General features: G+C 38.8%; 1 protein-coding gene across 3 annotated transcripts in view; it reads right to left on the bottom strand.

Annotated features, from left to right (window-relative positions):
• TTC8 (tetratricopeptide repeat domain 8) overlaps positions 1–23,919 on the bottom strand; it is a 78,893-nt gene that overhangs the window by 13,181 nt on the left and 41,793 nt on the right. For all 3 annotated transcript variants that reach the window (XM_006879131.1, XM_006879130.1, XM_006879129.1), the window contains 3 exons: positions 17,162–17,247; positions 10,352–10,439; positions 6,638–6,748 (listed from right to left, as the gene is read on the bottom strand). In XM_006879131.1, coding sequence (XP_006879193.1) covers positions 6,638–6,748; positions 10,352–10,439; positions 17,162–17,247 — 285 coding nt within the window. The remainder of the gene's footprint in view (positions 1–6,637; positions 6,749–10,351; positions 10,440–17,161; positions 17,248–23,919) is intronic.

Here is a 23,919-nt window from a genome sequence, read left to right on the forward strand (position 1 = left end):
GGGGGGGGGACTGTTCAAAGAGAAACAGCTGCACTCCACCTTCCATGACTACTTTTTTTTTCTTTTTTATTCTTTTCTTATTTTAAGCTACTTAGTATCCCTTTGTTTTGGTTAAATGTACTGCTTCTTGGTTTATGTATAGATTTTGTATATATGCAACTAAGTGTCCTGGACATGTCATTTTTCTCATTATCATCCAAAATTAATTCATTTTCACACAGTTTAATACCTTTCCAAAGTTAATATCAGTTCTCCATGGAAACAGCCCAGATGTCCAACCACAAACTAATGGATTGAGAAGTTGTAGTACATTCATAAAATGGAAGACTACGCAGCATACAGGAGCAATCATTTTGTAAATTATTACCTAACTTGGGAGGGACTAGAGAGCATTATGCTGAGTGAACTAACTCAGGCTGTATAAAACTATTATTGTAAAATGAGTATGAGGATCCAAGGGGCAGGGGGAAGAATGGCAACAGAGGGGTGAGGATGGGGGATTAAGCATAGGGTTGCACAATTCAATGGGTTGGTGGAGTGATGGAAACCGGAAAGATCTTTTGTGAAAAACAATGTATTCAAATTATATAAATAAATCAGAAGAAAAGAAAAATATCAGTTCTCTGATTTTGTTGTTGTTATCACGGGGGGGGGGGGGGGGTTTGTTTGTTTTTTATGGATTGGTTGTTCCTCCCACCCCTTGTGTACCATCGAACAGGATCCGACTGGCACAGGAGATTGCCCCTCCTTCTCCAGGGGAGCATCTGGTGGATTTGAACCGCCTGCCTTCAGGACTGCAGTGTTGCTTCTTGCCACTAGGCCATCTGACATTAGTTAAAGTACCTACAATAATGAAGTCTGGCAGAGCAATGACTGTGAGATTGCACAGATCAGTTAATATTTTCTACTGTTAAATATAAGGTCACTACAAGTTGGAACAAAGTTAATGGCATATAACAAGAGTAGAAGAAACTTTAAAAATGTAACTAGAAAGGTTATGCAATGTTTACAAATGTTTGGGTTTTTTTTTAGTTTGAAAGCACGCATATTTAATATTGATTATGCCTACTAGGTTTTTAACTGGTTTACTTACAAAGTTCATATACACTGTGTTTCACACTATTCTTCATTCACATACCTTTCATGACTTCTGATAAACCACAGAGGATGGGCTATCTGCCTAAAACTCCAAGGTGCTTTTCATATACTACACAGCTTAAGAAACACCAGAATACTATTTTCCCAGGGTAAGGTTTCTCATTTCAAACCCCTTGTAACAAAGAGTAGCCCAAAGTCTTGTTTCTCCCATGGATAAAAGAAATACCATAAGGGAAATAAAAACTACAATCAAAGAAATTTAGCCAAGATAAATCTTTTTAAACAAGTTGCTGTAGAAACAAGCAAGGAACAATAGGCAACAAAAGATGTTCCTTTTATAACAGGAAACACTTAAAAGATAAAATACCAAGATGATAACAACAAATAAAGGAAGAGAAGGCCTGGGAGAAAAGGATGCTGTAGAAACAAATCCCTGGGCGCACACAGTGCAGGCTGCTGAGGGACAAACTTTACTAATTAAGTCCACTGTCACATAAAATGAAAACAAACAAAACCACTAGAAGCCCAACTTTGGCCAGGTAAACTCTGACAAGTGGAAAATCAAAAGGTAAATCCAAAGGGAAATGTTACGTACAACTCAAATGCTTTGTCCTTGATGACTCTAACAAGCCATGACATACTGGTCCCCACAACTGGAATGCTTTCTCCTGTGCATCTTTCTTCCTTCTAGGCCACACTCCAATTCTGCTTTTCTTACAAAGCCTTCCCAGGCATGCTTAGAAAAGAGGTGTGTTTCTCTACCTCCTGGTCAACCCCACAGCAGGGAAAGGCAGGCAAGCCTGTACCAGAAGAATTGACTCCAGGGCTATTCTCCATCCTCTTCTCCCCTTCAGAGCCACAGTGACTCTAATAGAGGCCAGCAAGGAGCTCTGACCAGCAACCACACCACAAAGATGCAAACAGTTCTCCAGCTCCTTCTGCCTACGGACTGGCAGGGACAGAAGCACAGGCAGAGGTAAAGAGCTCAAGCTTCACCGAGTTGGCCTTCAACACAGACAAATTCCACTGGCTTCAAAACCCAAGTCTAGCTCATCCCTTCTCTAGGCTTCCTGGTCAAAGCTTTGCTCAGGTTCAATTTGTTGTTACTGCTGTTGTTAGCGGTCGTCCAGTGGACCCTGACTCAAAACAACTCCATGAACAACGGACCTGAACCCTGTCCTGTCCTGTGCCATCCTCATCATCTGATACACTGGAGCCCACTGCTGCAGTTGCTGTGTCAATCCATCTCGATGAGTGTCTTCCTCTTTCCTGGTGACCTTTCCCTTTCCAAGCATGATGTCCTTTTCCAAGGACAGGCCTAACAACATGCACAAAATATGGGAGAGGTTCTACTTAACGTCACACATACAAAAAAAAAGAGAGAAATACTGATAGAGATAACAGAGATACTTCTATTTATGCTAAAACCAGCTGGTCAAGCAGTTGATTTTGACTCAGAACAACCCTAAAGGACTGAAGACTTGCCCCATACAGCTTGTAAGGATAGAAAAATCTGTTTGGTTTTGCTGGGTTGTTTTTATTTTTGGTTTTGTTTTTTTAAATGGCTGATTAATTGGATGTGTGAGAAGGAGCTGTGGTGGTACAGTCCATATGGAGTCACCGTTAACCCGAAGGTGGTACCTCCCTGGTAATTCACACCCACCAGCAACTCTAAAGGGAAAAAGTTGGACAATCTCCTCCCACACAATTTACAGCCTCAGAAAACCGGCTGGAGGATCTGCTGTAAGTCAGTTCCAACCCAGTGGTAATGAAATGGTGAGGTTTTTAAGAGCTAATGTGTGAAAATCAACTCAAGGTGGCTCAGAGACCGGGGAGTAAAGCTCCAAACCACAAAATTCATCAGAGACAAACTGGGATCAAGCTTAGACGGACTAGTCTATGGTATAAAGAGACTGCCAAATACAGCCAGAAATGCACAATCTGGAGAGGATAAAAATTGATGAAAGAGATCTTCTAAAGATTAAATCCCTGTGCGCATCAAAAAATTTTCCCAACAGAATAAAAAGAAAAAACTACTGACTAGGAAAAAAACACTTGGCAATACCATTCCAGAGAAGTGTCTCATATCAAAAGTTTATAGAATCCAACAGGCCTCCACAAGAAAAAGGTTGATAAGATAATGCAAAATGAGCAAAAGACATGGAAAGAATTTTCACAGAGGAAGATATTTGGATGCCAACAGACACACGAAGAAATGCTCAAAATCACTGGCAATAAGAGAGATACAAATCAAAACCAAAATGAGATACCATCTCACTCCAGAAGCAGACGTGGCAAGATAGAAACTCTTAACACATTGTTGGTGGGATTGTAAAATGGTACAACCACTCTGGAAGGCAGTTTGATGCTTCCTCAGAAAGCTGAATATAGAAAATTCCTTGACCTAGCTATTCCACTGCTTGGAATATACCCCAAGAAAATGAGAAGCACAAATGGAGACTTGTACATCAATGTTCATAGCAGCATTATTCACCATAGCAAGAACATGGAAACAGCCTAACCACAATCAAATGGATTGAGAAATTATGGTACATTCACATGAAGGAATACTATGCAGCACATAGGCAATACCAGAGGAATGTCTATCTGTGTTTCATTGACTATGCAAAGGCATTTGACTGTGTGGATCATAACAAACTATGGCTGACTCTGAGAAGAATGGGAACCCCAGAACACTTGATCATTCTAATGTGAAGCCTATACTTGGACCAGGAGGCAGTCGTCAGAACAGAGGAAGGGAACACTGCATGGTTCAAAATTGGGAAGGGCGTACGCCAGGGATGCATCCTATCTCCATACCTTTTCAACCTATATACAGAACAGATTATCCGGGAGGCTGGACTCTATGAGGAGAAATGTGGGGTCAAGATTGTTGGATGATTTATCAACAATCTGCATTATGCAGATGACACAACCCTGCTTGCTGAAACTGAAGAGGACCTGAAGCACCTGCTGCAGAGTGTCAAGGACTGCAGCCTACAATATGGATTGAGGCTCAATGTCAAGAAGACAAAAATTCTCACCACTGGACCAATTGGCAGCACCAGGATGGATAGTGAAGAGATTGAGATTGTACACAGATTTAGGATTTGATTCAGGATTTTTGCATCTATGTTCATGAGAGATACTGATCTATGGTTTTCTATTTTAGTGGTGTCTTTACATCACTTTGGTATCAAGGACACATTTGCTTCATAGAATGAATCTGGGAAAATTTTACCTTTTTCTATTTTCTTAAATACTTCATGTAGAATTGATGACAGTTCTCTGAATACTTGATAAAATTCATTAGGAAAACCATCTGGTCCAGGTCTTTTTGTGGTTGTTGTTCTTGTAAGTTGTTTTATTACCTGTTCGATTACTTCTTTCATAATGGGTCTGTTCAGGTGTTCTACTTCAGCCAGCGTTGGTCGGGGTAGGTTGTGAGTTTCTAAGTATTTGTCCATTTCCTCTAGGTTTTCATATTCACTGGGGCATAGTGTTTCATAATATTCCATTATTAACGTCTTTATTTCAGTTTGTTCTGTCCTAACATTGCCCCCTTCACCTCTTATTTGGATTATTTGTGTCTTTTCTTTCTTTTCGTTAGTTTTGCGAGTAGTTTGCAATGAAACTATTTTCAAAAATAAACATAGTTCAGACTCTCCACCTATTTTCTTCTGAGAGTCTGGCATTTCAATATATGTGCCTGTGTAAGCAGTCCACAATTGTAACCTGAGGTATGGAATCTCTAATGAGCTTCCTAGGTAGGCAACATTTTGAACACACTATCACAACTTGCTGCTGGCAGAATTAAGTGTGTCTTGTGTGACTCCACTGAGAAAGAACTCTTAGAAGTGTGAGTCTGGATTCCTCTAGACTTTACTCCAGAGCCTTTACTGAGTTTTCTTTTTCACTGCAATAAATCTTACATGAGCGTCAGTGAAAGAGAAGACTCTAAATGACATAGATCGATGCAGTGACTAACGCAATGAGCATGAGTGAGGATGGTATAGGATAGAACAAGATTCAGGTATGTTCTTCATCGGGTCATTAGAAGTCTTAGTTGACCTGACAGCACCTAACAACAACAGAGTCCTAGTTGACTTGAAGGTACCTAATAAAAACAATATAAGCAGAATTATATCCCAAGATGAATTCCTTCTAGCCAATAACCAAACCTGATGATCACCTTGGGGATACTCAAACATGATCTTTATGAATGTTGTTGTTGTTGTTGTTAAGTGCCGTCGAGTTGCAGGTGACTTATACGAATTTAATTGCAAAATATTTACTGAAGGACAAAAAAGAAGACTGAAGTAAACAGAGGGTTATATCATGATACAAAAAAAGTAAAGGCACCCCCTTTCCATCAGCCATTTATTTAATTAAATTAATTTAATGTCATTCCAATCACTATGTATTAAGGCATCTCTATGGCTGTTAGCAGGTCATTGTAAAATCATAAAAATGTGGACGTGTAAAAGGCAAAGAAAAAGCAACTATGAAAAGGAATAAAATAGGAGAATTTTCCCAACCTATTAGGAACTTACTGTAACCCTTTGAGCTTTTTTGGTTTTGTATTTTTTAATATCAGGAATTTACTGTAACATTATAGTAATTAGGCAGCAGAAAAAGATGCTATCTCAATAAAGTTTTTAATGGAATTTGACAACATGACCCTGAAACTTCTAAAAACAAACAAAAGACAAAAAATATCTATCATTTTCCTGAAGACAGGGAACTCAGACAGCCTGGTGGATAAGGAATTGCACTGCCAAACCAAAGCCAGGCATCCGGAATACACCAGTTGTTCTGCAGAAGAAAAATGGGCAGTCTTCTCTGGTATAATAAAGAGCTTCTGAAAATCCAGTGGAGGTCAGCTATGAGTTGGTTCTGACTTGATAGTACATAACAACAGCAACAACTCTTGGGAGTGCTGGATAACGTAATCTACCAGGCTTTAAGTTTTATTAAACCATAGTAATTAAAGTGCTGCTAATGGTATCTTACTCACTCTTATTGCCATCAACTCAAGAGCCATCTCACAGCTATCCCACTTGTAAATGGCCTGGGGACAGACTGTTGAGCTTTCTCCCAGGGAGCTGCTAGGAGATTAGAACCAGTCACCTTTAGGTTAGTGCAACTCTATAACGGATTATGCCACTGACATAAAGACCAGTAGAATATGTAGCCCAAAAAAAACATCTACCACGTATGGAAAATTGATATCTGACATAAGAGACCATGAGAAAAGGATCAATATGCTGAAAAAAATGACCAGCCATACAGGGAGGAGAGGGATCATCTAAATTCCAGTCTTACACCCCTCTCTGTACTCTTTTGTACGTTTGATCCATTTTACAATAAAAACTTAATTCTATTAAACATATTAGAATCTCTTCATCAAATATCAATCCACAGACCAATAGTCACAACTTTATCAGATATTCTCCTTGGCAACAACCTGTAAGAATCTGATGCAGCCAGCACCTGCTGTGAGTTTTACACAGACTTTTTAAATCATATGAATCTTTACCTCATAGATCCTGGCAATTCCACAAAGCAGGGTTACTTCTCCTGGAAACTTATCTAAGCCTTGCTTGAAAAGATTCAAAGCAGTCACAGGCTGATCCAATGATATGTAAACCTAAAACCAAAAACAAGTAATAAAAAGTATTCATTCTTAAAACAATAGTATTTGTTACCACTATAGCTGTTAGTGACAAACTGCCTCTGAGACAATTATAGTAAGAAGGGTGTTTTTTTTTTCAAATTATATGTCCAAGAGTAATTTCTGATCAGTATTGGTTCTCATTCTATCTTACATGTTAAATATGAAAGATCATCCCTTTGTTACTTGTTGAGTGCTTACCAGGCAACACACATAAAACAAGGCTCTGAAAACACAGAGGTCAATAACACAAAGTTCATTCAGCTTCTTCAGCAGAAAAGCAATTCTTCCAATAGACCGTGATGAAGGTTCTCAAAGAATTTGAAGAATTTATAGCTGTACTTGTTGGGTTATAGAATAGTCAGAGAAATGCATTTTTAAAGTAAAAACAGCCCCAAAAAAGAAAACAGAAAAGCAGAAAACCAGACTGCCTGAGTTGGCACATGACTGAGAAGTTAGATGGTGCCGAGTAGGTTACTTTTCTTCTCACTGTCTTATGTCATCTCGGAAATGAAAAGAAATCCTGACAATCAACACCTGATGATTAAACGACCCAAAACTTACCCACATAAAGTGCACAATTCAGTGTTTTTTGACATGTTTTCAGAATTGTGTAGTTATCAAGACTGGTTTATCTTTCAAGCACAAACCAACCCTTCACTGTTGTCCCATCACCTGCCATGCACAGCCTGAATACTTCAGTTTACACTGTAGGGAGCTCTGGTGGCCTAGTGGTAAAAAACTGCACTGCAATCATGAAGGCACACGGTTTAAATCTACCAGCTGCTCTGCTGATGGGCAATCTCCTCCCATGAGATTAACAGCCTCTGGAAAACCACTGGAGGGTCAGCTATGGGTCAGTTCCAACTTGACGATGACTATCTTGTGCTCATCCCTTGTTAGTACGAAACATGGAATCTAACCACACATCATATTAGTAAAATTTTTTGCTAACTTACATCTCAATAAAGTTATTTGAACAGTTGAAGTACTGATTGATCAATTCGTGTATTAACAAGAAAATTCTTTGTGCTAGAAGGAATGACGAAATGGCAATACAAAGAAATCAGCAAAGGCTGCTGTAACTGAAAAGGTAAAAAATGGCTCAAAATAAGGAACTAATGAGACAAATAGATTTCAGAGAGACTTAGGAGGTAAACTCAACAGAACCTGATGTTTGATTAGATGGACTGAGACTCTGGCTTTAGTGGGTGAACGTAGGGGGACGCCTTCTCTGAGATGAGGAAGAAGAAGAGTCTGTTGAAGAGGAGAATGGGAGAAAAGAAATTTTGTCAAGATGTGTTGGAAGAATCAAGGGAGTTTAAAGACGCCTCAGCTGAAAAACAAACAAACACACACCAGATCTAGGAATCAAAAGCCCTTGCGTTGGCTATGGAAAACTGTTCAGAGTTTCCTAAAAAAGTTACACATAGAACTACCACATGACTCAACAATTCCTCTCCTAGGTACATACTCTTAGAACTGGAAGCAAAAATGCAAACAGATGCATGTCCACCAATGTTCACTGTAGCATGATACATGATAGATAAGACAGAAATCATTTAAATGTCTACCAACAGATGAATGGATCAACACAATGTGATATATGCAAACAATGAAAGAAGCTTTAAAAAGAAGGGATAAACCTTGAGAACATTATGTTGAGTGAAATAAATCAGTCACAAAAGAACATAAATTATATGATTCCACTTACATGAAATATTTAGAACTGGCAAAAACATAGAGACAAAAGTTTCTTAGTGTAACCAGGGGTGGGAGGAAGGCTAATGAATAGAGTCATCACTTAGGGGATACTGAATTTTTATTAAGAGTGATGCAAAAATTTGGAAACTGATAATGGTGATGATTATATAACATGATGAGTATAATCAATGCCACTGAATTGTCTACGTTGGAAAATTAAAGCAACAAATGTTCTAGCATATAAAAATTTAAAAATCATCTGGGTAGGCTCTGTCTCTATAATTGGCGTGGTGGTTGTCTATATCAGATTAACCTTCCTCTTAAGAATGATTATAAAAACAAGATTGAATATGGAAGGATAACTATGTGAAGACGTGGGAGAGCAACTCAGTCCAGGCAAAAAAGGAGGAGAATGAAATCTTAAAACAAACGTAAGACTGACGTTCTCATGCACTTCCTCAGAGGGGACACTCAGTCCTGTGGCACAACCAGAACTCCAGAAGAAAGGCACACTCTTATTACTGATGTGTATAAATAAACATTCTTACAAGAGAACATGATGCAGCAATACAAATAAAAGAACTGCTGATGTACCAAAGAACAGGGCTAAATCTTCAGAAAATTTTGTTCCTTGTTATCAGGTGTCAGCCCTAGGTAGATTTACTGAAGGTATGCTGTTACTTAGATGTTTGATGTGGAGTTTTTTTCTTGGTCCATCTGTGTATCTTTTGAGGTAAAGTTTATCTATCATGAAATGCACAGAGCTTTAAATGTACGAATCAAAGAGTTCTGGTAAATATATGCATCTGTATTCTCTACAGACAATGTTTTCACATTCCTTTCCCATCAAACGGCATCACCCTTTGCAGCCACTAGTCTGACATCCTACGCCATACTTTAATAACCATGCATTTGTTTTGCTGGCGCTTGAGCATCCTGGGAGTGGAACTGCAAAGCACACACTATTTCTGTCCAGCTTCTTTCACTCAACAAAATGAGTATGTATTTGTCTGTTCTTCTCTTAAAGGATGCTTGTTCCTAGACTGGGTTGTTATAAATAAATACAACATCTATTCTCTGAGTATGGCGCAGCCTACAAGTTCCAGTGTCAGAAAGAACTGAGTCTGACTGCTGACTCTTGGCAGTCAGATGACCTTGGAAAAAGATCTACTTAACCTCTCTAAGCTTCATTTTCCTTCCATGAGCAAAGAAAATGATAAACTCTGCTTTGCAGGGTTGGTATGAGGATTAAATTAACTGCATACAGAATAGGCCAGATACATGCCCCCTGCCCAGTAAGTGCTCTACAGGAAGGGGTAATACTGTTTCCATTGTTATGGTGGTGGTGTTTGCTGTTATGTACCATCAAGTCAGAACCGACCCATAGCTGAACCTCCGGCGAATTTTCAGAGGCAGTTAATCTCACAGGAGGAGACTGCCCATCCTTCTCCAAAGGAGCAACTTGTGGCCTTGAACCATGTGCCTTCAGGACTGCAGCACAGCTTCTTGCCAGTAGGTCAGGACAGACAGACCAATAGCCTAGTAGGAAACCATAATGTTCTCTGCAGCTTGTCACTGGGACACACGTCTGCTGTAGGAGCGAGCTCTCTGGTGCCTGTGTCATAGGAGGGAGTGGTGAGTCTGGGCTTTTTTCCTGACTTAACCTTCAAAGAGGTTTTCTCATTTGTCATGCAAGCCATGAAACTGAGATAACTGTCTTCCTCTTGCTATACTTAAGAAAAAGAAAGATAAAACAAAGGTATAGCAACTTTGTATATATCCTAGAGAAACCGGAAACTCTCCCGCATCTGCCACAACCTAAACATTTATTCCGAGAAGATAAAGTGTGTCACTCAAATGAAGAATATTACTTACTTTTGCCAAGTAGAGAAACGTATCTACCATATCCTGCTGCTTCAGGGCTGATTTAAACTGTTTTTCTGCTTCACGGTACATTCCTAACCTAAGAATAACCATTAAAAAAATTAGACATTCAATTTAAAAATAAACACTGTAGCATTTATTCACAGCCTGGATAAATTCATATCCTTGAGGCTATGAGGAGAGACAAAGAACATCTATGAGAGTATGTATGTACCAAAAACTGTAGTGTCATATACACACGGGCACATATTTATTTATTAATATTAATACATGTTTATGTAGTTTAGGGAAATGCTGCCTGTCTCTTACATGCACCGCCTCCCTAACCTTTAAATGGTGTAAACAGTGTGTCTGAAGCCTGCTCAGAGCAGGACTAATATCAGCCAGTAAGCCAGGTCATACCAGTTCACCATCCAAAGAGCTTATGATCAGCTGGACATAAGGCAAGTGGCCTGAATAAATGCTTAGTGACTATTTTACTGAGAGAAGTGAGGATAACATTTCTTTGAAACAATCCTCTACTCTGAGAGAAACCCCATTTTTAAAGCTGTCTTTAAAATATTCTGATGTAAGTAGTAACTGTCATTTTTATTTTTTTTTTAAAATAAAGTAGCTATACCAACTGATTATTCTAGGTATCTTTTCTCTGCTCTTATGCACTCTAACCTATGAATCTGAGGTTTGTTGTCTATACATGATTGTTCTGGTGTCGGCACCTGTTTCTGCTGTTGAGGGAACATTCTGTAACCGCTAAATCAATCACTAAGGCACACACAGCATTCTCTCAGCCTGTCCTAAATAGACCTGTTGGGCTTTCTCTTTTATTCATTCCAGCCATCGAAGAGCTATGTAAGCACTTTGTAATGCTGCTCTTATTTTTGCAAAACAAAATGAGAACAATATGAGCATGTTCCACGGTTCTTCTTTCACTTACAGTCTTGACAGAATACTGTGGGTCTTTCCCCATAACCTAAGCCTCCAGCTTTGGCGGGACTGACACCCACCAGGAACCATTACAAGGCTTAGGATAAAAGATGACCCCAAAAGATGTGCTTAGGGTTGGATGATGCTTGATGCCTCTACCTCCCAAGGGTCCTGTAAATTCACAGATTTTTAGGAAATGGTAAAAAGAGCTCTAAAATTCTGGAAAAACAGCACACTTACATATATACAACTTTATCTAAGGATACAAGCTATAAACACTTGTCTAAAATGTAGTCACTGAATTCCATGAATGCCAATTGTATTTGAGTTCTGAGAAGTTCTTTCCAAAAGTAACATTAAAGGGCTTAACATTAAAAAGATATACATAAAACAGCAACAGTAAAGCATAAATAGTTTAAAAAACAATAATAGAAAAAGGTAAAAATTTAGAGACAAAATAGCAACCTGGGTTACTGAGCCAAGTGGGAGACAAGCTAAAGGAAGGAGGGAAAAAAATCACATTTTCTCCATTTGTTACACTGTCAAGATATAAGTTCATCTAGAATTATCAAAATGCTACTTACTCAGCATGAATAAGTTTAAAACCTGAAACAATACAAAACATCTTTACATCACACCATAAAATTAGAAATCAACAACAGGAAGAACAAAGAAAAAAGTCAAATACATGGAAATTTAATAACACATTACTTTAAAGCACTGGATAGTGGAAAAAATAAAAAACAGAACAAAATATATTACTATAACTAAATAAGAATGGTATTAATATTCTATAATAGTCCAAAACTTGGGGGATCCATTAAAAATCGGTGCTCAGAGATTAAAGCAACTCAAGCATATATCAAAAAAAGGAAAGAGTTAAAATCAACATCTTACTCTTATAACTCCAACAAATAAAAAAAGAGCAAAAAAAAAAAAAGAAAGAAAGAAAGAAAAAAAGGGTCACAATCACTAATAAAAAGGAAATAATGGATTGTAGCAGGGTTAAATGGAATAGAAAAGAGAGAAAAATTTACCAAGACTAGAAGGTGGTTTTTTGAAAGGATGAATAACACTAACAAACCTTTTGCTAAATTATGAAAGATGCAAATGACATAAGAAATTAAATGTGTGATGTTACAACAGAACCAAATGAAATAAAAAGGATACTCCGAAGTAAACCAACAAATTTGAAAGCCTAGAAGAAAAGGACAGATTTCAAAAAAAACCGGAAATGACTTGACGGCACATAACAACAACAACTTTACATAAATCAGTACAGTCTAAGGTAGAAATTTTGAACAGATAAATAACAAAAGAAGTAGGTGATGGGTCATTAAAAAAAAATTGTACCACCAAAGCTCTGGCCCAGATTATTTTCACTGGAGAACTCGCAGTCAGAGAAGAGTTGAAACTAGTGATGTTCAAACTACTTCAGAATGCAGAAAAGGATGGAGTACTCTTGAATTCCTTTGATGAAGCAAAATATAACCTCAGTACAAAAGCCAGGTATGCAAGCAAGGATGGTTTAATCAATGAAATCCAATCAATGTTAATTCATAACATAAATAAAACAAAAAAGAACCTTGCAATTCAAACCATCAATGAAGAAAAGGCATCTGATAAAATCCAACATCCTTTCCTGATTTTTTTTTTTAAATCTCAACAAAAATGGAATAGAGGGGAAACTGTTCAACATAATTAAGGTCATATACCCAAAGCCAACAGCCAACATTATTCTCAACAGAGAGACTAAAAGCATCCCTCCTGTGAATGGGAATCAGGTAAGGATGTCCTCTCTGTACCACTCCTCTTCAACACTGGATTAGAAGCCAGACTCACCCAATCAAACCATGGGGAGCCTACAGGACAGAAGGGCCTCATAAAGTTTCCATGGCTTTAAATCTTTACACAGACTTGTGTCATCTTTCTCTCGTGAATCGACTAGTGGGTTCAAACAAACTGCCCTTCCAGTTCTCAAAAAGAACTAGCTCTTATAACCGAAGGCTGCAAAGCTGCACAGGAAGAGAGTGCCCATCTTCCTCCTGCAGAGCTGCTGGTGGATATAAACCACCAGAGAGGTGCAATCTTTGGGTCTGGAGCATAACTTCCGATGAACTACACCACCAGAGCTTCCCTACCTACCTGACAAACTCATTACTGTTGGGCAAGAACCAACTCTCGAGTTGCTGTTTATTGTTGTTGTTATGTGCCGTTGAGTTAACTACAAAGTGTAGCGACCCCATGAACAATGGCTCTGAACCTTGTCCTATCCTGTGCCATCTTCACCATCTCTGACACACTCGAGTTCACTGCTGCAGTCACAGTGTCAATTTATCTCATTGAGGGCTATCCTTTCTTACACTGACCCTCCACCTTTCCAGGCATGATGTCCTTCTGCAAGGACTGCTCCTTTCTTAACACACACCCAAAGTACTGAGATGGAGTTTCACACTTCTTGCCTCCAAGAAGCACCCTTGTTTCACTTTGCGCAGGACAAAACTATTTGTTCTCTTGGCAGTCCACGATATATTCTGTTAACCTGGGTAAACGGAAAGGCAATCCAGTAAGAGGAGATGAGCACAAGAAAGGCAATGGAACTGCACTGCAATCCCAGAGGTACATGGTTTGAATCCACCAGGTGCTTTGCTGGGGAAGGAGGGGCAATTTCCTCCTGTACCAGTCAGATCCAATTTGATGGTACACACACTCAAAAAATAAGAAAGAAAGGAAAAGGAAGGAAGGAAGGAAGGCAGGCAGGCAGGCAATGGAAGACACTGGGGAGTATACAAAGTGAAAGGAGGCCACAGTACGAGATAACATATGGGCAGAAAACCAGTAACCACAATAATTCAAACAAACGATGCTAAAGGCTGGAATTAGGGCAGAAGGGCGGTAATGGGTGGTAAAGGAGAAACAGTGGGAGTTGTTGCAGAGGTAGCATCAGTGGAACCTAATGACTAAGAACAAAGGGAGAGAAGGGAACAGAAGGCTGCACCCTGTGGTACCCATCTCTGTCAGGGGCTCTTTCTCTGCGCTCCCACTGCACCCTCCATCCCAGCAGGAATCGCACTTACAGTTGTTTACTGCTCTCTCTTCCTCATTTAACTGTAAACTGTCAAAAGAAAGGGGCTATCTGCTAAATATTTAAAGCCTTGGTGACTGGCAGAGAAGCTGCTCATTAAAAATGTTACTAAATGGTTGGACGAAAGCTGAATGCACAGTAAAAATGAGCAAAGATGAAAGAGGGAAGAGAAAGACTTGCTATGGCCAAGCACGCTCATTTAAATGCCACTCTGTATGGCTGGCAGAAGGAATAAGCCTTGTGCTTACGTTTCATTATTAAAAAGTCCTGAAAGTTTTGCTTAGAAGCTCAAGATTTCAAGCTTGTCTGCAAGAATTATACTCATAAGGGTTTAATGTTATAATGTTCATATTTGTTCTTTTCTTCCTTAAGCAGAACATAACGTCCTTAATCTAACAGTATGAGGAAAAAAATGCTGGGAATTCTACATGAACTATCTAAATGGAAAGCTTAATTTCAGCAGTAGACTAAGAAGCATCCTTTTTAATCCCATTTATATAGCTGTTTGACAAGTAAACTTTATAAATATTAAAAGAGTGCTCACAGTAACCCAAGGCTACTTTGTTTCAGAGTAGTAAAGACACATTCTTACAAAATATGACTGTTCATTTGTCTAATTATATGTTGCATTTCACTGTCAGGCAACAAGTTTCAGGTCTTATTTTTTAGTTGCTAGATTAATAGCCCTAAAATGAATGACAACTTTTCTAATCTCCCAGTTAATTTCGTAGAAAAGCATGTTTAAACATCAATTGAATTAATAACAGGCAAAGAGAAATACTGTGAAATTGTGGGAAGAACTAGAAACAGAATGCTGAATTTAAATTCTTGATCTGCCACGTGCTAGATGAATCAATGTGGAAGGTCTCTTTTCTCTTTCTTGGGCTTAAAATTCTCATCCTTAAAAAAGGCTAGTGATAGTAAGTAACTCAGAGGGGATGTGAGATTTAAGAGGTCATGTAAAATGCAGATAACTCTAAAGCACTCTATGGACATGTGGCATCTGTGTAAATAAACCCTTGAAAGTTGAGAGTACTAGAGAGGGAACCAGCAGACTCAGTTCCGGGTACAGCTTGGTTACTAACACTTAAGCATATCACAGCCTATCTGGCCTTAAGTTTCTTCATCTGAAAAAGGATGGTGGACCTAAGAGTTTGAAAGGTCCTATTACCAGCTCAAAAAAGGTTATTATTCTAATGGGTATCAGTTCTGCCAGAACTAAGAAGAATGGAGAAAATTTAAGACACATGGCAAAAAAATAGTCCAAAAGGCTAATCGCTCTGTGTACCCAGCCTCTGTAACCCTGAGACCCTAAGGACTAATGAGTGCCCAGCTGTCACTACCAACCACACAGACAGGGACCACAACAGAAAGTCTTGAAGAGCATGAGAGAAAAGTGTGGAAGAAGACTCAGGAATCAAAAAAAAAAGATGCTTTCTCAAAAAGTTGAAAGTAGAAATACCATTTGACCCATCAGTTCCACTACTAGAAATATACCCTACAGAAACCAGAGCTGCCACCCAAACTGATACAGGCACACTCATGTTTATTGCAGCATTATTCACAATAGCAAAGTGTTGGAAGCAACCCAAGTGAGACATCAACAAATGAATGGACAGAAAAACTAAGGAATAGTTACACAATGGAATACTAGGCAGCACTGAAAACCAATGACCTCGTAAAATGTTACAGAACATGAGTGCCCTGGGAGGACGTTATGCTGACTGAAATATCTCAGTCACAAAAGGGCAAATAAGATAACAGTGGTATCCACTTCCTAAACAAAATGCCTCTGGAAACTCCATGCACTTTGGTAAATGACGATAGTTACAGCAAGGCTTCAAGCCTTTTGTTCATAGGGTTGCTATGGGTCGTGCCCAACATGACAGTAGGGATAAATCATGAACACTGCACTGGAACAGATGAAGGAAAGAATTGTTTAAAATGAATATATGATTAGACATTATTTGTCTTTCCTTCATCTGTTCCAGTGCAGTGTTCATGATTTATCCCTCTTTTCCTAGTTTCCCCCAAGACCCTGTGTCAGTCCTGTTTTATAATAGTTATTGTTGATTACTGTCATGAAAGGGAGGAAGGAAACTACAACAATGAATGAATACTGGGGGTAAAAAGTGAACTGGGGGGTAGGGAGGAAAATGCGCAACAATGTATGAATGAAAACTCAACTTTTCTGCAAGTTTTGTTAAAAATCACATTTAAAAAAGAAAGAAAAGAAAAATCCGAAAACGGTCATGCTCACAGGCCTGACAGAGATTTGTGGACACTCAAGACTATGGCAGCTCTTAGCCACCTGTCAAGCAGAGAAAAGCTCACTTTCTTTGAAGCAACAAATTAGGTATAACATGAACATTAACACTGGAAGGGTATACATCCCTTAGAACAATCAAACACAAAATCAAAGGAGCAGCTTTGTGAAAGAATAAAGCTTAGAAGGTAGAGAGGGAAAAGAAAAAAAAAGGACAAATGAAAGCGAATGCATAGGGAGAGAGTTATATTGTGGAGACTGTTATCAATGTCACATAGATGTCAAAAAAAGTGTGTATGAGATGTTGACTGTAATAAAATCCATTAACTCTATATTTTCAATAAAATAACAAAGGTGTAAAAAAGGCATCTTTCTAAATGCCACTATGTGATTAAGAAAATACTTTCTCAAATTAGTTAATATCATTTCCATTTCTTACTGAGGAAATCTATTAGAAAGTGACTGGAGACTCTGAAATACATGATCACCCCTAAGCCCCTCCAGAAGCATCAGAGTTTTATGTCACCTGTAGTAACATTTTCCAATCTGCACTTTCCACCACCAGTCCTTGTACTGAGAATGCTCTGTAGACAGGGCCGCCAAATCCAAAGCCTTTGAAAAGAATGCATTTTAGATTAGGATTTTCCTTTGTAACAAGAAACAACCAATAATAAAACAACCTACATAATTAGCATCAATCAAAACATGCATCGCAAATCAAACAGAAACTTGACTTGCTCATGTTTCCAGATGGTCCCACCAATTTTCCCTAAATAATCAGTTCCAGACCAGAGGGCTGACAGCAGATGAAATATTAACAATGATCAAAGAGAAACAGATGCAAGAAATAATTGAATAAAAAATTTAATAACCCAAGCATAAAATTGAGATTTAAAAATCAAGCTTTATTTTTTTTTAACCCTCCTTCCACCATTTGTTGTCTTAATGATTCAAAATGCTTCCAAATACAGGGGGAGTCAAGTATTTGGTGTGTTGGTCAGAACAACTGAATGCCCCACTTCGAAGACAAATGCAGCAAAATAGAGAAAGAGAAAGAGAACACATTTTTAAACAGTTTCAAAAATTGGGTCATGAAAAAGAGTAAAAGAAGCTGAAATTATGGGCAACTACCATCATCAATATCCCAAAATTCCACTGTTGTTGTTGTTGTTATGTGCCGTCAACTCGCCTACGACTCATAGCGACCCTATGTACAACAGCTCCGAAGCCTGCCCTGTACTGAGCCAGTCTAACTGACTCCAATACCCCTACCTTCACTGCCCTAGTTACTGTATGAATCCATCTCATCAGGGATTTTCCTCTCCTGTGCTGTCCCTCCACCCTTCCAAGCATGATGTTCTTCTCCCAGGACTGGTCTCTCCTGGCCACATAACCAAAGTACATGAGATGGAGCTTCCAATTCCTAGCCTCCAAGGAGAGACTTGGTTTCACCCTCTCTAAGACAGACCTATTTGTTCTCTTGGAGGTCCATGGTATGTTCAGGACTTCTCCAGCACAACTCAAAGGCATCGACTGTTCTTCTGTCCACCTTAGTCACTGTCCTCTCTCTGATTCTGACATTAGCTTTGATTGCATTAATTTTCAGTTGGACTTTCTGTTTTAGAATGAAAAACATATTCACTGCTTTCACTTGTGAGGTCTGTTTATTCCATTTCCTTAATATCTTCTAGTTCATTCCTCATAGTTTTTATTCAAGGAGTCCCTGGTTGGCACAAATAAGTAAGTGCTTGTCTTTCAGTGGAAAGGATGGTAGTTCAAACCCATCTAGAGATGCCTTGGAACACAGGCTTGGCATCTTGCTTCTAAATGGTCACAGACTGGTTGAACAACATGTAATCAACATCACTGAGTTGAGGAGGAAGCTAGTAAGCTGGTGTGTTTTGCCATGTGTATTTTCAACAATAAAGAAGGAAAACCCTAAGGAGAAGTTCTACTCTGCACATATTGGGGTCACCATGAGTCGGAATCATCACAAAGACAAGTAACTTTTTATTCAAGATCAGAGATAAGATGACTAAATTGAGCTTCAAAATGTATACAGAACATAATCTTTACCCAATCTGAAGCGGGAGTGGCATCCACTTCCTAAAAAACATGACTCGGGGAAACTCTACGAACTTTGATAAATGTTGATATAGTTGTAGAGGGGCTTCAGGCTGTTTGGTCATAGGGTTGCTATGAGTCAACAACACAGATATTAGACTCAGGGCTGAAGAATTATAAGCAACAAATAACTGATCCTCTACTGGGTTTTACCAGTGGAAATTAAAAGATAAATTGCATTAGGAAAATCTGCTGTCAGGGACCTCTACAGAGTGAAGAGCAAAGATGTCAGTCTAAAAGGATAAGGTGTACCTGATCCAGGCAATGGTCTTCACAATTACTTGCTACACATCAGAAAGCTGGACAATGACTAACAATGACAGAAGAAGATTCAGTGCCTCTGAGTTGTGGCACTGGAGAAGAGTATTGAACATATCATGGACTGCCAAGAGAACTAATAGGTCTTTTCTAGAGAGGGTGAAACCAAATTTCTCATTGGAGGCAAGGATTTTGAGACTGTCTCATATACTGTGGGCACACAGCCAGGAGGGTCAAGTCTTTGGAGAAGGGTATCATGCTTGGAAGGGTGGAGGGACAGTGGAGGAGAAGACGACCCTGGATGAGATGGATCAACACAGTAACTGGGATAATGACAGCAGGTGTGTCAGAGACAGTAAGACTGGCTCTGGATAGAGCACCTAGTATGAATAGGGTCACTCTGAGTCACAGTCAACTCGATGGCACATAACAACAACAACACTGGGTTTCTGAGGCTGTAAAACTCACGGAAGGGGACTGAGCATATTTTTTTTCTGAGGAATGGATGGTTTATTTAAACCACTAGAGACACTTAGTCTTTGGGTTAGCAGCACACCTCTCTATGTTGTTCCTATGCACTGTGGAGTCTGAATCTACTCAGCTGACCCTCCAGAGGGCTTTCAGAGGTAGTAAACCACGCAGATGGAGACCGCCCATCTTTCTTCTGTCCATCGTATGCTCAATACTCTTCTCCAGCACCACAGTTCAAAGGCAGCAATTCTTCTTCTGCCATCCTTAGTCACTGTACAGCTCCCATAACAAGCAAATTTAGAAGACCACTGCTTGGATCAAGAGCACCTTACAATTTTGACCGACTTCATCATTCTTTAGCATTTTGGAGAGGTCCTTGACAACAGATTTTCCCAATGTACTTTGTCTTCTGATTTCCTGACTGCTGGTGTCAAGGGTGTTGATTATAGATCCAAGCCAAGTTGAAAGTGTTAACAACATCAATCTTTTCTCCCTCTATGCTGATGTTTCCTAATGGCCCAGTGGTGAGGATTTTTCTTTTCTTGATGGTGAGATGCAATTCATATTGAAGGTTGTGGTCTTTGATCTTCTTGAACAAGCTCTTCAAGTCTTCCTCAGTTTTAGCCAGCAAGGTTGTAGCATCTGCACAATGCAGGCTGTTGGTGAGCCTTCTTCCAATCCTGATGCCACATTCTTCTTCATAAAGTCCAGCCTCTCGAATGATATGTTCAGCATACAGATTGAGAAGGTATGGAGAAAGAATACAACCCTGATACACTCCTTCCTTGACTAAGTCTCGTCACTTGGATTATTAGTTAAAAAGAGGATTCTAATTTTTTAATAATCTGTTTCTTTCTCTCTAGGTGGGGAGAACATTTTTTTAAGCCAATGTTGGTATAATCATGATATCAACTCTGTTGAAGTGACTTGGATTTTCAGTCTATTATTTCAAAATGTATTATTATTACTGTCTACATCTTAACATTAATTCTTCTGAAATGAATGTCAGTAGAGTTATCTGGATCTCCTATTGAAAAATTAATTACTTTTCCTTGAGTTCACCATCTTCTTTTGCTCCAGGGCTGACCTTGAAATAGACAAGCTATTTATAAAGGGATGGTATCATCCACCATGCTGAGACTCTCAGGACTTGAAAAATCAACACTTCACTTGAAGGCTATGGAAATTCAAAGCAAGGATTACACTATTTTCACAGGCTTCTTTTTCTTCTAGTCAGAAGTATAATGGACAGCAAAAAAAATGAAGTACAGTATAAAAGTCCAATTATGGCAATCTTTGGAAAAATACTAAGGAAATTTATTTTCCGTCAATTCAATTAAGGAATATTCTGTGCATTTTTAAGTCAATCTTCATAAAGCTCCTTCTAGTAATTATACTCATGTTCATGTTTAACGCAAAATGAAAACACAACAAACAAATTTCTTTCAGAAAAAGTGTAACTGTACATGTGTTTACATATTTTAACTTCCTAAGGTTAAATGTTGGAAGGAGGAGTGGCACCCACTTCCATAAAAGCTTGCTTCCGGAAACCCTATGAACCTGGAGAGAGGATGAAAGGCACCCAAGCGTCGAGGACTCTCCTTCATAGGGTCGCTATGAGTCGCCTGTGACTCGACGGCACTTAACAACAACAACAAGATTAAATGTAATGCTTATTACAAGCTGATAATATTGCTTTTAGAGATGGTCCTGAAAAAAGTCATACATTTATACCCAACCAAATAAGGACATTTATATGTATATGAGTCCTAGAAAAGGAACAAAAATAAAATCTACATTCTAAAGACCATTCATATGAAAACTGAGGTTCAAGTGGGCAAATGAAAAGATGTGATCACTTCAGATGGATGCAAAGTTCCACAAGAAAAAGATGAGGCAGTCTCGTCCATCAAAGCTGTACATCCTGGAACCAGTGGACGGTCCCTGGGAGACAAAATCAGCTGGAGGGCAGGGGTAGTAATGCCAGAAGTGTATTTCCAGAGTAAGAGTCATATTGGAAGCAGGAGTGGCATCCACTTCCTAAACAACATGCCTCTGGACACTCTATGAACTTTGATAAATGTTGTTAGTTCTAGAAAGGCTTCAGGCCTTTTCCTCATAGGGTCGCTATGAGTTGTGCTCGACTCAATGGCAATCAAAACAACAACAAATTAGAAACAGCTTTCAGCTTAACATCAGACAATAAACACCGAGCTTTTGTGGGATCTTTAAAAACTAGAAAATTCTGTCATGCTAAATATAACTTTTTGTTTTGGGTTGTTTTGTTTTTTTAAATATAACTTTTTGGTTTTGTTTTTAACAAGTTCTTTTTTTTCCTTTTGTTTTTATTTATTTATATAATTAATTTACATTATATTTTGTTCATGTACAATGTGGGTTATCCCCCCCTTCAATTATCTTACAAATAACTTCCTTTGTGAAAGCCTGTAAGTCAGCTACTTCATGCCTCATGCCCTAATATCCCTCTTTTAGATAGCCAATTTCTGATTTGCCCATCCACTCTGGAGGCCTAGTAGTAAGAAACTGAGTCACAGTTTGGATCCACCAGCTTCTCCATGGAGGGACGATGGACAGTCTCCTCCTGTGTGACTTACTGTCTCTGAAACCCTCTGGAGGGTCAGCTCTCAATCGGGTCTGACTCGACAGCACACAACAACAACAACAACAACAAGTACTCTGAGGGAGTAAGTCTGGCCTTTTCGCTGAAGAATCCTGTTCACCTAGGCATCTTTGAGCATCTGCATCCACAAGCAAAGTCCAGTCCAGACCAAGCCAGCATGTTGCAGCAACAGAACTTAATGCTAATTATTATTTTTTATTATAGGAGCTCTGGCTCCTTGCTGGTGAGGAGAGACACTGCCAAATCTAAAGGCTGGTTCAGTAGATAGAAATAACAATTATTATTAATATGCATCTGAAAGTTGGACAGTGAAGATGTAAAACAGAAGAACTGATATCTTTGAATTGTGGTGTTGGAAAAGATTATTAAACATCCCATGGACTGCCAAAAAAACAAACAGGTCTGTTTTGAAGGAAGTGCAACCAGAGAGCCTTAGAGGCGAGGATGGTGAAACTTCGTCTCACTTACTCTGGGTATATTTCCAGGAGGAACCAGTCTTTAGAGAGGGACTTCACACTGGGGAAGGGAAGAAGAGGAAGACCCTCACGGAGATGGTCTGACACAGTGACAACCACAAAGGCCTTGACCCTGACTGAGGTCGTCAGGATGATGCAGGAAAGGGCAAGGATCAGATACGTTGTTCACAGGAATGCTATGTTGATGTTGATTTGATGGCACTGAACAACAACAATTATTGTAATGTACTAAACTCATTCTCTATTGTTGTCTTCTAGTTTCTGCTACTACCTCTAACACTAAAAGAGGCATCTTGCCAATGCGGCACATTTTACTGGAATTTTCTGAAAACTGACAGTGACTATATTTATGGCTACCTGGTATACATCATCTTTCTGTTTCCCAAGATCACTGCCTAACTCCCAATAGCACTATAACTTAACAATGTGCTGCATCTCCTCATAGAATCTTTTAAATTTCATAAATGTAAAGTTATAGATGCAAAGTTTCTTTATTTTAGAAATTGTGTTGTTCATTAAAATAGGCATTTATAATATGCTTGACAGAACCTAATAACAACAACAAAAATTTCCTTGTTTACTATTATTTGTCCATTGTAAATTATTTACATTTTGGTCACTTTCTATTTCCACAAGAACTTTCCAGAGAAATTCAGAGCAGCTTTTTATATGTGACAAACAGTAACATTTAGAAGTCACCGTCACACTGGCAAACCACGGAGGATGCAGATATTTCTCCCTTTCTTTTGTTTGATTTCTGTTCACTCTACAGAGGTTCCAGAGTAATCTCAAATATTTTTTTCCTTTGTGGAACCTTCAGAAGTCCAGCCAAATCTGGGCAACTTTCCACTATTTGCTAGTTTAAATTTTCTTAACTCTTCATTTATCAAATGCCTAAAAGAAAGCCCTTAAATTGTTTCAATAATACCATTTTAAAAATTATAAATATGTATTTCAAAGAGTTTTCTTACAAAACTGAGCTTACTGGTGAGTCCTGGTGACTTAGTGACAAGAAGCTGCACTGTAATCCCAGAGGTGTGCGGTTCAAATCCACCAGATGCTCTGCTGGAAAAGGAGGGACAAACTCCTCCTGTACCAGTCAGATCCAACTTGAGAATATAACACACACACACACACACAAAAATAATAAAATACAATTCTTAAAAAATTGAGCTTACTGTTTGTTTTTAGTATACTGAAAGGTCTGTTTGTTGTTTTTTTGTTTTTTTTTTAATTTAGGTTGTTTATTTTTCATTTCAATGAACATCTACAGAGATTTTGGGATTCCATTCATTCTTTGTTGCACCCTTCTCC

This window comes from Elephantulus edwardii, unplaced genomic scaffold (genome assembly GCF_000299155.1).
Source record: "Elephantulus edwardii isolate Elephantulus edwardi_28Jun2011 unplaced genomic scaffold, EleEdw1.0 scaffold00002, whole genome shotgun sequence".
NCBI lineage: Eukaryota > Metazoa > Chordata > Mammalia > Macroscelidea > Macroscelididae > Elephantulus > Elephantulus edwardii.